Source organism: Elephantulus edwardii, unplaced genomic scaffold (genome assembly GCF_000299155.1).
Source record: "Elephantulus edwardii isolate Elephantulus edwardi_28Jun2011 unplaced genomic scaffold, EleEdw1.0 scaffold00002, whole genome shotgun sequence".
Classification (NCBI taxonomy): domain Eukaryota; kingdom Metazoa; phylum Chordata; class Mammalia; order Macroscelidea; family Macroscelididae; genus Elephantulus; species Elephantulus edwardii.
In genome coordinates, this window is record NW_006399752.1 from 28,436,641 (window position 1) to 28,452,473 (window position 15,833).

General features: G+C 52.8%; 1 protein-coding gene across 1 annotated transcript in view; it reads left to right on the plus strand.

Moving 5' to 3' along the window:
• Positions 1–15,833, plus strand: part of AK7 (adenylate kinase 7) — a 110,594-nt gene that overhangs the window by 77,145 nt on the left and 17,616 nt on the right. Inside the window, exons 13-16 of the mRNA XM_006879057.1 lie at positions 4,877–5,005; positions 5,543–5,611; positions 11,782–11,979; positions 13,973–14,193. Of these exons, the coding sequence (XP_006879119.1) occupies positions 4,877–5,005; positions 5,543–5,611; positions 11,782–11,979; positions 13,973–14,193 (617 nt within the window). The remainder of the gene's footprint in view (positions 1–4,876; positions 5,006–5,542; positions 5,612–11,781; positions 11,980–13,972; positions 14,194–15,833) is intronic.

The following is a 15,833-nucleotide window of genomic DNA, read 5'->3' on the forward strand; positions in this document are numbered from 1 at the left end:
TGTTCAGCCTCACAACAACCACAAGTGACCGCTGTACGGCAACTTGTACACCAGGGCTGTACGACCTAGAGGAATGTCTGAACAAAAACAATGAAAGACAGGCCTGAGGGCCACAGATTAAAAGTCACCCACCTTTGGCTTGGTAGCATCACTTTCTGTCCACTGGGCCAGCTGATCTCTCTCTCCATGTTGATGTTATTGTTGTTAAGTGCCGTCGAGTTGCAGGCGACTCATAGCGACCCTATGAAGGAGAGTCCTCAACGCTTGGGTGTCTGTCATCCTCTCTCCAGGTTCATAGGGTTTCCGAAGGCAAGCTATTACGGAAGTGGATGCTACTCCTACTTCCAAGCTTGTTTAAATTGGGGAGCTCCTATCTAGCCATGGACATGCTCACAATCTATGCCAGGAAATTGGAAGACAGCTTTCTGGCCAACTGACTGGAAGAGGTCCATGTTTGTTCCCATTTGCAAGAACGGTGATCCAACAGAATGTGGAAATTATCAAATAATATCACATGCAAGCAAAATACTGCTGAAGATCATCCAAAACCGGCTCGAACAGTAGATTAATAGAGAACTTCCAGAAGTTTAAGCTGGGTTTAAAAGATTCCATGGCACTAGGAATATCATTGATGATGCCAGGTGGTTCCTGGTTGAAAACAGAAAATACCAGAAAAATGTCTGTATGTATTTTATTGAGTATGCAGAGGCATTTGACTGTGTGGATCCTAACAAACTATGGCTGACATTGAGAAGAATGAGGCTGCCCACGCACTTTATGACCATACAAAACCTGGGTCTAGATCAAGAAGCTGTTGTCCACTCAGAGCAAGGGAACACTGCATGGTTTAAAAGCAGGAAAGGTGTGCATCAGGGTTGTAACTTTCCTCCATACTTATTCAACCCATATGCTGAGCAAATCATTCAAGAAGTTGGAATCTATGAAGAAGTATGTGGATTCAGGATCTCAGGAAGACTCAGCAACCTCCACTACGCAGATAATACAACTTTGCTTGCTGAGAGTGAGAACTTGAATTGTTTGCTACAGAAGATCAAAGCCTTTAATATGGATTGCATCTCAACATCAAGAAGACAAGAATCCTCACCAATGGGCTGATAAACAGCATCATAACAGAGAAAAGATTGAAATTGTCACCTAGCTCATCTTACTTAGATCCACAATCAACACCCTTGAAACTAGCAGTAAGGAAATGAGGAGACGTGTTGCACTGGGCAAGTCTGCTGTCAGGGGCCTCTCCAAAGCACTGAGGAGCAATGATGTTCATTTGAAGACTAAGGTGCACCTGATTCAGGCCATGGTCTTTTCAATCACTTGCTATGCATCTGAAAGTTACAAAATGAATAAAGATGACAGAAGAAGAATTTTAGCTGTGGTGTTGGGGGAGAGTAGTGAAGATTCCATGGATGGCAAAACAACAACAAAACCAAAAAAAAACTACTTTCTAGGAAAAAGTGCAGCCAGAGTGCTCCTTGGAGGCAAAGAGGACAAAGCTTCATCTCACTTTGGGCATGTTGCTGGGAGAGGCTGTTCCTTGGAACAAGACATCATGCTTTGAGAGGTCAAAGGTCAGAAAAAGACACCGCCACACACCATACCCAAGGAGATGGTCAGCCCAGTGATTGCAGCAATGGGCTCAGGTGTGTCGGAGATGATGAGGACGGCACAGGACAGGACAAAGGTCTGTTCATGGAGTCGCTGAGTCATACTCCACTCAGCCACCCCCCAACTTCACAACCAACAGATCAGATAGTGCTAGGTAGCCAGGCTGACACACAGCCTACCGGCATACCCATCACAGTGCCTCGTCTGGAATGACCAAGCCTTTGAGGAGGTCTTGAGCAAAGCTTAAGGAGGATCCAAGAAGAACTGAGGCTTTTTTATTTTATTTTATTATTTTTGTGTGAGTGTACCGTCAAAGCAGATCTGACTGGTACAGGAGGAGATTGTCCCTCCTTCCCCGGCAGAGCATCTGGTGGATTTGAACCGTGCACATCTGGGATTGTAGTTGCAGCTCCTTGCCACTAGGCCACCAGAGCTCCCCGAACTGAGGCTTTTGAACCGGGATGTTGGGAAAGAATATTGAAAATCCCAAGGATTAAACCTGTTTTGGCAGAAGTGCAGCCAGCGCTCTTTCGAGGTACAGATGGGGACACCTCGTCTCACCTACCAAGCACATGTTATCAGACGGCGCTAGTCCTTGGAAGATGACATCCTGCTTGGAAAGGCAGAGTGTCACTGCAGGAGAGGGAGACTCTCAACGGGACAAGTTGACACAGTGCCTGCGTCCATGGCCTTGAGCGTGCCAGAGGTGGGGAGGAGGGTGCAGTGGTCTGAGATGGGCAAGGTTTCGATCTGCTGTTCGCACGGTTGCTGTGAACTGTGGCTGGTTCTCTGGCACCTAACAGCGAACAAAGCAGCTCTGAATTCATGAGGTCTCATTGGCCAGTTTGGTCAGAGGTGGACTGTGAGTTTGGTTTGTGTTGGTCTGGAAGGTCCACCAAAACCTGTCTGCCATGAGTGACCAGCATCACAGCCACACAGTCACCACAACGTGGCGAAGAGAGGGACAAGCTGGGTGATCGACAAGCAGGCTGGACTCAAGGCAGCAGCACTGGGCCCCAGGCTGGCAGCGACTGGGCAGTGCTGGACTGGGAGGCTCATTCTGTTGGACGTGGTCACTGTGAGCGGGCCCCAGGTCAGCAGCAAACAGCAAAAACACGTCCTCAGCCATGAGTGACCTTCGACATTTACAAACCTGGCTTCACACCAGTCCCACTGTGAACTTGACTGGGAAGTCATTGAAACGACTTCCAGAATGTTCATTAAGTTCGGTTCCACCCCAGGTTCATTCTTGTCCTTGCCCTAATATTTCATTTTCTGAGAAGCACAATTATTTTCTCAGTCAACTGCTGACCTATGATCCGTGTTACAGTGAAAGACAGTAGAGAGATGCTTAAATTAAACCATTTTCTTGTAGGTAAAAGTATGATTTTTAAAAAGTAGTGGGTGGCCCAAAACGATTTCTTTTACACACTAGACACACAGATGAAGAAACCGGAAGGGTCCTCTACGCCCTGAGAACAGCTTGGAGGCCAGCCCCTCGTAACTGCCCTGGGCACCACACTGCCAGGTGCCCGCTGAACAGGGCGGCCCCAGGGCTTCGCCTCCACAGGGAATGCTGCAATTGCCAAGGGGACTCACAGGAATATCCGGGAAAGCGCGTCCTGTTGCCATTTAGCCACTTGGCCAAATTTAGAACAAATGTCTTCTCTGTCTTCAGCATCCAAGCAATGCCAGGGCCCTGGTTCTCCGGACCTGAGAGTGGACTGACCGGTGGGAGCACAGGGCGGGGGAGAATGCAGACTAGACAGACAGGGCTGGGCCCCGCTTGCTCCTGCAGCTTGAGAGAGAGCACGCCTTGGGGGTCACATCAAGCTCCGCTTTTAACCAAAATTACCAAAACCCAATTGTGTGTGTGCTATTAGGAAATGAGGGGCTACCGACCTGGGGCAGTCATCGAGGTACAGGAGGGCTTCCTTCCTGCATGTGGGACCGGCTGTGTCCAGGTTGTGGGGGCCTGGCTGCGTCCAGGAGTGATTTCTTTCCTGGGTGTGGGGCTGACCCCCCAGTTAGTTCTGGCCGAGGAGGGGTTGCTGTCCTGTGTTCAGGTTGTCAGGCACTGGGTGGTGTCACCTTTGCGCTCACCTGGAGGCATTAGCTCTGCTCTGTTCTATGTTACTTGCCTTCACTGACTTTTTGCCCCACAGATTGAAGGTTGGTGCCCCGGCAGGTCTTTGGCATCATTTCCCCTCCTCCCACAGCCATGCTCACGTCATGTCTGCTGGTCCCACAGGTCACTGTCATAGGAGGTCAGGCTTTTTCATCACTCTGTTGCACATGCATAGATTCCAGCACGGTGTCCACATACTTACATAAGCAAAGGGAAGCTAGACAAGAAGCGTTGCTGGCTTTGGGGTGATAGTCACGTCACTGCGGTCGTCAGCAAACTGACGGTATCCATGAGGCATGTTCCTCCTAATAAGAGACTGGTGGTGAGAACCCACCGAGGCACTGCAGAGGGAAGGCCTGGTGCTCTGTAGAAATGACAGCCACGCAGACGGCAGGGAGCAGGTGTGCTGTGGAACACGCCGACTGCCAGGAGCTGAGATAACGCGGGAAAATATGGGGAACCCGGATTCACAGACACTGCTGTCAGGTTGGGTCCCGGGCAGGGAGCTCTGGCGGCCTAGTGGTAAGGAGCTGCACTCCCAACCCCAAGGCAAGCAGTTCGCGTCTACCAGCTGCTCCATGGGAGAAAGATGGGCAGTCTCCTCCCCTGTGACTTTCGGCCTCTGAAAACTCGCTGGAGCATCGGCTGTAGTTGGTTCCGACTTGACGGTACACAACAACGACACCACCACGGTGACTCTCCACAGGGCTCCAAGCCTCTTTACAGCTGCAGACTGCCTCGTCTTTCAGAGCTGCTGGTGGATTTGAACCACTGACGTCTCCGTTGGCAGCCCAGCCCATTATGCTCCATGTACCAAGGCTTGCTTCTTGAAGAGCATAGGGATTTGATGTCAAAACAAAAATAAAGACCCCCTCCAGGCTTTGCTGGTCCCCGAGTCCTCCCTCAGCTCTGCCCAGAGGTCAGGGTCACTCTGCTTTGAAAGGGCAGGTGTGGGTGTGGGTGTCTCTTAGTTCTCGCTGGCCTTCCCATCATCTGAGGATAAATGGCCATCTTGTTCACGCGAAGGGACTTTCGGTGGCCACTTGGATCACGGGACGACACTAAGGGGATTCCAGGACGCCATGTCTGTGTTGAACAATAAGTGGCTTTCCCCCTCTTTGTCAGGTCGTCTAGAAGATCAGTATGTAATTCGATTTGTGAGAGAAAAGCTGAAATCCATGCCTTGTAGGAATCAGGGTTACGTCTTGGATGGGTTCCCGAAGACCTATGAACAAGCAAAAGACTTGTTCAATCGTAAGTCTGTGTGTTCCCATATTTTGAATGCTTCTATCTGGATGAAGGAGCCGTGGTGGTGCAGGGGTTAAATCCTCAGCTGCCCACTGCAAGGTGATCAGTTCGAATCCACCATTTGCTCCGTGGGAGGAAGGCTTGCAAGCCCTATAGTGCAGCCCTCCTCAGGCCCACAGACGAGGGGAGACATTATTCTCCCAAGAAAATAGTCACTCAGTTCAAACAAACCAGCGTGGAGATTCCTTGTCAAGCGCGTGCTGACCTAGCCGCGACGTGTTCTACTCGCTGGTGACTAGCTCAGATACTGCCACTCATTGCTGGTGGGGAGTTAACCCCAAATCCATGCCTCCCTGGCCGTTGGGTCCACCAGCAAGCAGCTCCACAGAGAAAGGCGGTGAGTCCCTCCTGGGATTCCAGCCTCCACGCTGCCGGAGGGTCAGCCCGACGCGGCAGCAATGACAGAGTCAGCGATATTTGACTGGGTGGGATACACATAGCAACGGTATGCTCGTGACTATGCCTGTGTGCATTTTCTTTTAGAAGAAGAGGAGGAGGAAGAAGAAGATGTCAAAGGCAAACTGTTTCCCTTCGATAAGTTAATCATCCCTGGTGAGTTCAAAAGACTTCTTTAAGATGGTGTTTAAAAGCATACTCTCTTATTGGTACCAAAACTATCTCTTACAGTTTAATAAAACGGATGCAGGAAAAGAAATGCAGATGTGACACTCCAACACCAAATAACGAACTGGAGAGTATGTTAGAAGTCCTAGGGATTTTTGAGTTTGTAGGAGGCATGCTGGCATTATAAAGTATTGTGCCGCTAACCAAATGTGAGCCGTTCAAACCACCAGCTGCTCTGAGGGTTGTGAGGCAGTGTCCCCTCCTTCTCCAAGGGAAGGCTGTGAGAGAGTGTCCCCCAGCTGATCCAAGGGACGGTTGTGAGGCAGTGTCCCCCAGCTGCTCTGAGGAAGAGCTGGTCCCCAAGCTGCTCCGAGGGAGGGCTATAAGGCAGTGTCCCCTCCTGCTCTGAGGGAAGGCTGTGAGAGAGTGTCCCCCAGCTGCTCTGAGGGAGGTGCATGAGGCAGTGTTCCCTAAGAAAGATTTACAGGTGAGCTCTGGTGGCCTAGTGGCAAGAAGCTGCACTGCAATCCCAGAGGTGCACGGTTCAAATCCACCAAATGCTCTGCTGGAGAAGGAGGAACAATCTCCTCCTGTACCAGTCAGATCTGATTTGACGGTACACATACACACAAAATAATAAAATTTTTGAAAAAAGAAAGAGAGAAAGAAAGATTTACAGTCTCAGAAACTCGATCGGGGTCTCCCCAGTCAGACTCTACTTGAAGGCAGTGAAGTTAGCCGTGGACTCTGTCCTCCTTCCACTGTCACTAGGAGTGTTCCTCTCCATCACACAGCAGAGCCCTGGGATGCTGTGCCTTCCGCGGCCTGGCTGCCTCGGCTCCACAGTCCCAGGTGCCAGCCAGTGGGTCAGCCTTCCTGGGCACTCAGGACGCTTGTCTGCTATGGGCAACGGAGCCCTCAGGACGCACCCGGCTGTGCCCTCTCTCTCTTCCTGTGTTGGCAAAGCTTTCACAACCGCCCACTCAGCAAGGCGACAGGCGTTTCCTGTGACCTTGCCATGAACTTGAAGGAGAAGCCTTTCCATCCATTCACATGAGAGTTCATCAAAGGGGCTGGTTCTGGGTCATGTTGCGAATTCGGGAGCAGCTATTCTCAGCCACACCGGACAGGGCTGTAGCTCCGAAGTCCTGCCCACCAGTGACACATCCCGACAGAGCCAGTGTCCATGGCTGCTAGTGCCCACCTTCTCCTTTTAGGGCAGGCACAGATTCCGGAGAAACTTCCAGAATCCTGAGGCCTCAGATAACAGCGCCCTTCAGGGGTGAAAACTCACTATCCTCCCGAGAGCCCTCAGTCTCCAGAGAGATGGGTGCTCCTGGTTTCCTGTCAGCATAGATGCCTCTCCTCAGGGACAGAGCAGTGACTCCAGATGCTGGTCACTCATGAGAGCAAACCCAGGGGGTCCTGACCCTCTCAGCAGGCGGCCAGCGGACACTCAGAGGACACTCAACTTCAGGAATGCCCTCAAGGCGCACACCCCCTGGGAGAGACGCAGGGACCACAGTGTTAACATCAGGATTGTCGCGTGCCATCGAGTCGACTGTCCCCAGAGACCTCGTGGGCAGCAGATCTGGACCCTGTGCTGTCCCGGGCCATCCTCATCATCTCCACCAAGCGCCACTCCACACAGCCCCCGTGGCCAGGCGTCCTGCTGAGGGACCCACCACCTTCCCCAGCATGATGTCCTTCCCTGAGGACCAGCTCCTGGCAACGTGCCCAGAGCGTGTGAGAAGCTCCGTGCCTCCGAGGAGGCCCCTGGCTGCAGCTCCGCCAGGACCCGTACGTAGAGTGTTAGCACTGTTGACAGACGCCACTCAGTCGGCCTCAGCTCCGTGACTCCGTGTTCCACAGAAGAAGACAGTGTCCACTCCAACGTCACCCTCCGAGCCTCGTGAGCGAGCCCCTGCCGGGCCCCTGGAGGAGCCTCGCTTTGGGGGTCTGCCTCTTGTTCACTGACCTTCTGATTTTCCAGCTCGAAGTCCTTCCCCGGGCACTGGCCTCTCCTGATACTGTAAAGTGCTGCAGACGCGTGCGAGGGAGGCTGGCCATGCTTGCTCCTTGTCGCACTTCCTCCAGGATTGAGTCGCCTGCCGCTCTGGCTGTCCATTCATGCTCTTCACCAGCATTCATTCACTCCTTATTCATCCTCCTCACTCTTCCTTATTCATCGTCCAACTTCGTATGTAATTAATTATTTTCTTGCGTGTACACAATTATATTAATATGATTTACAAATTGGAAAAGCAGGTCATCGCCACTATCCACAGTCTTGGATCAGTTGGAATCTTCCTCCTCCCAGCTGGTCTGGAAAATGAAGTCTTTGAAAGTGCTGGCATGTTCACAGACTCGCACGCTCACCTCCACACACCTGCCGTCAGGGAGAGTCAGTGGCTCAGTCCCCAGGGAGCCACTGACATCAACCACACCCTAGTCCGATGCCAGCATTTTAGAACCCAGATGCCGCCTTTCCTTTTGAAAATGTAGATATTCAAGAAAATGAAACAGTGTGAGATGAACAAAACGAAAATGGTCCTACAGTGGTGATGTCAGCTGGGGCTGTGAACTTGGGCGTTCAGTTAGCCTGTAAGATCTCCAGGGATTGGGGCCAGCTCAGCTTCAACAGTCATGGTGTCCAGGAGCCCCTCGTCCAGCCTTGATTTCCACTGTTGATACAGCAGCAAACACTAACCTGCTCACCTGTGTCCCCACATCCTGTGGCAACTCCCCGCACACTTCCCTCCCCACTCAGAAAGGTGACTGGATGCAAGTCAAGGCAGATGGCACGCTCACGCAGCGACGGCTCTACGTCATCTCCAAGCTGACGGGTCATCAGATGATCTGTGGCTGCGCTGGCCTGATGCCCAGTGCTCTGGTCCTGCTGTCTGACGCAGACTTGTGCTGTCCGGAGACGAGGACGCTGGTGAGCCCACGACACTGCTCTGTGCTTGGTCACTCTGTCACTCAGCACTCTGGCCCCTGGGACTTGGCACTAGGAGCTCGAGGAAGAGCTGTTTGCACAGTTTCAAAGATAAAGTCAGGGAGTTCTGACCACAGCGGTTCAAATCCGCCAGCTGCTCTGTGAGAGAAGGGTGGGCACTCTCCTCCCCTGTGATTGGTAGCTCAGAAACCCAACTATGAGGGGTTCTTCTGACCTGAAAGCTGTTAGGTGGGTAGGACCCGGGAGCCCACAGCTGGTGAGGGTTGGTCACAGGCCTTGAGTGAGGAGAGGGCTGTCTCCAGGGAAAACAAACCCCCAGGGTGTGTTGCTTTCTTCAGCCTGGTAATCAGGCCACGAGCCCCCTCCCCCTCGGACCCCACCCACGAAATTGTGCTGGAAGAAGCCAGCGAGGATGAATGAGTGTGGAAATGGGCTGCAGGTGGCGGTGGCTGCATCTGACCTCATCGGCAGCAGCCCAGAATTGACTCCACCCCCACCCGCAGCCTCCTCTGAGATTCTGATGGCGGTGGTCCTGCCCACAGCACACTGCCTCACACTCTTCACTGTTGGAACCCTGCATGTGTAGTGACCACTTGAGACTCATAGATAATATTCACAGTAGTGGGGTTCCTTAGGTCACATCAGGACCTGGGGATCAGGACACACCTCCTGAGTCAGGACCTCTCCTCGTCATGCCCACAGGCTGGCCTCCCTCTGGCCTGTAGCCATGCAGACTTTGGCCTCTGCCCTGCATTTCAAGTCCTGACTTCCCCCCACCTCACCGGCAAGCGAGGTCTGAGGCACTCTCGCTCTAGCTCCACATGTCAAGCCCAGCCCCTAACAAATGCCGGAAGGTGTCCCACTCCACCAGCAAGCATCTGGCTGGAGGACACTCAGCTTTCTGGCTGCCTGAACCAGGGACCCACAACTCTGTCTCCTACCAGTCTCCAGTTCTCCATCTCTGCTGTGTCCGAATTATCACCCTGCTTCCTAGTGCAAATGGGGTTCCACACGGGGACCTCCGGTCCAAAGAGCAGCCTGGACTCACTCTTCTTTCTTGACAGTAGTGAAATTTCCATCTGTCGAACAGCTCAATCTAAGCCTGGTGGGATGGCAAAACAGACTGATTCCAGGTCCCACCCAAAGGGCGCCATGCACTTGTTCAGGAGCTGGCCAGTCCTCTCGGGTCAGACACCCCACTTTGTAGTCCTGCCTGTGTTGGGAAAGTCCGTGGATGAGGACTTGGCACAGTGATGGTTGGAGATTGTGAGGATGGCGCAGAGCGGGACGCGGTTCTGCTCGGCTGTTCAGAGTCCCAGTGCGTCAGAGTCGACTTGATGTCACCAAATAACCAACCCGCGGCGAGCATTGCTAAGACCAGGGCGAGAAGACATACTACGTTACCCGCCAAACCTCATCTGATGATGTCACAGGGTCATTTGAGGGTGGCTACCTATAATTTCTACTGTTTTATTTAAAGGGAAGAAGGGTGGGTAGGAGGGAGAGGGACAGAGGAGAGGACAAAGCACAGATCACACAAACTACACAATATCCAAAATTGGTTGAGCATCATAGGGTGGAGGTGCTAGCGATTTCTGGGTGTTTATGCATCCAAGAGCTGGACAATGAATAAGGATGACAGAAGACAATTGATGCCTTTGAGCTGGAGTGTTGGAGAAGAGCGCTGAACATCCTGTGGACAGCCAAGAAAATGAACAGATATGTCTTGGAGATGGTGCAACCAGAGTGCTCTCTGGAGGCAAGAATGATGACACTTTGTCTCACATATCTTGGACATGTTGCTAGGAGGAGCTATTCCCTGGAGAGGGACGTGATGCTGGGAAGGGTGGGGGGGTTGCTGTAGGAGAGGAAGACCCTCAGCTGGGTGGATTGACATGGTGACTGCTGCAATGGGCTATTGTGTGTCAGGAAGTGTGAGGATGGTGCAGGACAGAGCAGGGTTCATACCTGTTGTTCATAGAGTTGCTGTGAGTTGTAATTGACTCGATGGCACCTAACAACAACTAAATAAATTCTGTGGTGAGGACAGCCAATCAGCCTCCTGGGGTGAGAACAGTCAGTTCACCTCCTGGGGTGAGGACAGTTGAGCTGCAGCTCAACCTGGGATTGCGGGCTCCACGCACTTCTGCTCTGTGAGGGCCCCTGGAGCCCGCAACCAACCTCACTGCAGCTGGCCACAGTGATCCCACGCCAGCCAACAACCCACACCCTCCTGCCTGAAGCCATCTCAGACCCCGGCAGCCAGCATCGGCTTTCCAAGGCTGGAGATCTGACAGAAGTGGACTGTTCACCTTTCTTCCATGGGGCAGCTGGTGGGTTCAGGTAGCCACCCGCTTGGTGACAGCCCAGTATATAATGCTGTGGTTGTTACTGTCAAGTTGGAACTGACTCACAGCTCACCCTCTGGGAGATCAGTCACACTGGAGGAGAGGAGAGTGCCTACTTTCTCCCCTGGAGCATGTGGTGGGTTAGAACCGTGTGCTTTTGGATGACCAGCACAGCTCCTTACCACCAGGCCACCAGACATGATTGTTGTTGTTGTTGAGTACCATCAAGTCAGAACCGGCCCATAGCTGACCCTCCAGCAGGTTTCCAGAGCCAGTTAATCACATGGGAGGAGACTGCTCATCCTTCTGCAGACCAGCTGGTGGATTCAAACCATGTGCCTTCGGGATTACAGTGCAGTTCCTTACCACTACGCCACCAGAGCTCCTAAAGGGAATATGTAAAAGAAGCCGTGGTGGCGCAGAGCATTAAGTGATGGGGTACTGAAGGTCAGTTGTTTGAATCAACCAGCAGAGAAAGAGGGACAGTCATCTCCTGTAAGACTCATCGCCTTAGGGAGCTCTGGTGGTCTAGTGGTAAGAAGCTGCACTACAATCCCAGAGGTACGCTGTTTGAGTCCACCAGATGCTCTACTGGAGAAGGAGGGGTAATCTCCTCCTGCACCAGTCAGAATGAATTATACGGTACTCACGCAAAATAAAATAAAAAGACTCATCGCCTTGGGAAAACCAGGGGGGTGGCCATGTGCTGGGACTGGCACGGGCAGTGGACAGGGGCTGGTCCTGCAGATTCTCAGCCGGTGAAGTCCCTGTGGGTAATAGATGCCTTGGCAGGCAGCACCCTGCTGGTCAGCCATGGCCACTGTGGCCTCAGGAGCTGTCCTTGTCTCCAGAGTTCGTCTGCATGCTGGATGCCTCTGATGAGTTCCTGAAGGAACGGGTGATGAACCTTCCTGAGCACGTGGTGGTGGGGACCCACTACAGCCAGGACCGCTTCCTGCAGGCCCTCGCCAACTACCGAGACAGCAACACGGAGGACGAGACGGTGGTCAACTACTTCGATGAGCTGGAAATCCACCCGATACACATCGGTACTCCCCATAGTCCTCCCTCTCCTCCTCCTTCCCCTCCTCCTCTCCCTCCTCCTCTCGTCCCTCCCTCCCCTCCTCCCTCCATCTCCTCCTCCCTCTCTCCCCTCCCTCCCTTTCTCCCTCTCCCTCATCCTCTCCCGCCCCTCCCTCGCCTCCTTCCCCTCCTTCTGCCCCTCCATCCCTCCTCCTTCCTCCTCTCCTCCGTCTTCCTCTCCTCTTGCCTCTCCCTCACCTATTCCCTCTCCTCCTCTTCCCCTCCCCTCCTTCCTCCTTCCTCTTTTCCCCTTCCCTCCCCTTCCCTCCCTCCCCTCTCTGCCCTCCTCCCTCCCCTCCTCATCTCTGTCCCTCCCTTCTTCACCTGCCCTCCCCTTTCCCCTCCGCTTCTCCTCCCCCTCTTCGCCTCCTCCTCCTCTCCCCTCCCTTCCTCCTGTCCCCTGTCCTTGTAGAACCTAGCTGAGCAGACAGCTCAGTGCTGTCATCACACTTCAGCCTTGCCAGTGTGACTGTTCCCCAACTATACATCTAATCTCTCATGATGGGGTGAAGCTCCTTGGTGGATGTGCCCCTTTGGCAGGTGTCCCCCCTCGACGGGGTGAGCCCTCACTGAGGGTATTCCCTCTCAGTGGAGTGAGTCCCCATTGCTGGTGTCCCCTTTTGTGGGGTGAGCCCTCAGGCAGGATAAGGTCCAGGATCACTTTGCCAGTTTTCAGTGTCTTAATGCTGTTCCTTCTCTGGATTTAGATATTCACAGCTGGGTCACGACCTCAGGGCTCCCTAACCCCATGTTTGCCTCGCACGTGCCCATTAAAAAAAAGGTTGACTACTCACGGCCGCCCAGAGCCTGGTGACCCCATGGGGGCAGCAGGGCTCTGCACATGGGGCATCCTGGGTCCAACCCAGTGGTCAGCCCTGCAGGGATGTTACTGCCACGCCTGCTCTATTAAGGAGCGAACCAAGCCCAGGCCGGGTAGGCCCCAGTCACCACGACCCCTCCATCCCTAGGGCTACCGTCCCTAGGAAGAGACTGGCAATTTTCTTTTTTCTTAATTTTTATTAAATTTTATTAATTTTAATGAACATTTACAGAGATTTTGGATTTCCATTCATTCATTCATTCATTGTTGCACTATTTTCTCTACCCCTCCCAGTTCGGTCCTCTTTTTTTTTCCCAAGACTGCCCATTTTCATCACGCAGAGCAGCTGGTGGATTCCAGCTGCCAGCCTGTGCGTTGCAGCCCCACTCACACCGCCCTCTGGATCCCGGGCTTCTGTGAGGGGAACGGGGCAGAGCCCAGCAGGGAGGGTCCGTGGCTGGCCAGTGACAGAGTGGCACACTGAGTGACCGCTCTAGCTATCCACCCGTCTGCACCCCACTGCCTCCGTAGGAAGCTTAGGTGAGGAGCCACAGTTGGGCACAGGACTGGGTGCCTGCAGGGCCAGTGCCTCAGCAAACTGTCACGTTCTAGAACATTCCAGGCACTATTCTCACAGGCCCCAGTGAGGACACCCAAGTGGTCAGTGGTCAGCTCACCATTTAAGGGGAAGGTGGGAAGCTCATCCCGTCCAGGAGACCCCTTACTAAAGCTTCTGGTTCTTTCTCTCTGTGATGTTACTATTGTGCTCTGGTCAGCTGGCCCTGAGTTTGGACTTTTCTCTAAAGTAAGAGAAAACTGACATGGTCCCTGTTCTATGATGGGAAGTGTATCCCAGAATCACTGGCTCTGTGAAAGCAAAGTGATGTGCGGTCCATCACCCTGTCCAGGCTCCAGCAAGGTGGACTTCCGTCTGTGGAAACCCTTGTCTACTTACATTCCTGCCAGATACGGGTCAGGGACTGGCCAGTGAGGACAGCCACTCGAGTTGTGGGGCAGCTGGGACAGCGTTCCATGTCATGCTGCTGGCCAAGCGTCCAGCTGGTGGCCATGGACAGAGCCTCGCCCTGAGCAGGCCGGCCTTGAGGTGAGCTCTGATGTCCTCTGTCTGGTGTCCAAAGATGTGGGGAAACTCGATGACGCACAGAACAGACTGGCGGTCAAGCAGCTCATCAGAGAGATCGGGAAGCCGCGCAACTATGGGCTGACGGAGGAGGAGAAGGCGGAGGAGGAGCGCAGGCTGGCCGAGGAGCGTCTGCTCAGGGAGGCAGCGGCGGAGGCCGCGCGCAAGCACAGCGAGGCGGTGGAGGCGGCTGAGAGAACGGCGCGCTGGGAGGAGTGGGTGCGTGCCGGCCGCCTGTCCCTGTGTGACCGCACTGTGTGTCTGTGTGTGCGCGCACGTGTGTGAGGTCAGTAGTGTTGTATGCACGTGCACATGTGTGTCAGGGCGTTAGCGTTAGGTCTGGACGTAAGGCCATGGACTCAAGGAACGGACCAGAGAAAGAAAGCAAGCTAAGGAAGCTTTATTAAGGGGTCTCAGGAACCGGATTCCTTGGTCTGCAGAGAGAGAAACAAAACGGGCAGACGGACAGACCAGGGAAATACCGCGCCCTAACGTGGATTGTTGTTGTTGTTATGTGCCATCAAGTCGCTTGCGAATCATAGTGACCCTATGTACAACAGCCCTAGACCCTGCTCTATCCTGTGCCAGTCTCACTGCCTCTGACACACCCATACCGATTACCCCAGTCTCTGAATCAATCCACCTCATAGAGGGTCTTCCCCTCCTGCGCCTTCCCTCCACCCTCCCAAGTATGATGTCCCTCTCCAAGGACCTGTCCCTCCTTACAACATGTCCAAAGTATGTCAGACGAAGCCCCAGAATCCTTGCCTCCAAGGAGCAGCCTGGTTTAAGCCTCTCCAGGATGAATCTGTTTGTTTTCTTGGCAGTCCATGGTACCTTCAATACTCTTCTCCAGCACCACAGCTCAAAGGCATCAATTCTCCTTCTAGCCTCCTTAGTCATTGTCCAACTCTCTGATGCATAACAAGTGATAGTAAAGACCATGGCCTGTATCAGATGCACCTTAGTCTCCAGGGAGACACCATTGCTCTTCAGTACCCTGGAGAGGACCCTAACAGCAGACTTTCCCATTGTAATACGTCTTTTAATTTCCTGGCTGCTGGTGCCAAGAGTGTTGACCGTGGAGCCAAGCAGACTAAAGTTGTTAACAGTCTCAAGCTCTTCACCATCCATCCTGATGCTGCCAATTGGTCCAGTGGTGAGAATCTTTGTCTTCTTGACATTGAGCCTCAATCCATATTGAAGGTTGCAGTCTTTACCAATTGATATATTTCAGCTAACAGATGCTGCCCTGGATGTGCTCACAAAGTTGTGCCAAGAAATCTGGAGAACAACCAGTTGGCCAACTGACTGGAAGAGATCTATATTTGTTCCCATTCCAAAGAAGGGTGACCCAACAGAGTGTGGAAACTATAGAACAATATCGTTGATTTCACACACAAGCAAGCCAGCCAAAGTGGATTAGGGCAGGTTTTAGTGAGGGTCTTTAGAGAGGGACATTCCATTGTGGTTTAGCCAGGTGGGTGGTCTTCTAGGGAGGGAAGGGAGAGGCTGTTCACTCCCTTTGTTGACATGTTGATATTCCTTGAATCCTTTGTTCTCCCTTTGACATGGTCCTGGCCTGACAAACAGTAAGGCCTGATTCTTCTCTATTATTTAACTTCTGCTTATCTCAGGAGGGAGAAGGGATTCAGTAAATACAAACCAAGAATTATGTAGACTCTTAAGGATTGCCTTAATGCCTACCTCTGTAAACATTTAAGGATTTAGTTCAACTGGGTGAATTACAACTTGTATTAGCCTCCTTCCTATCCTGACATGTTGTTGTTATGTGCCTTCGAGTTGTTTGCGACTCATAGCGATCCTATGTACAACAGCCCTAAAACCTGTTCTATCCT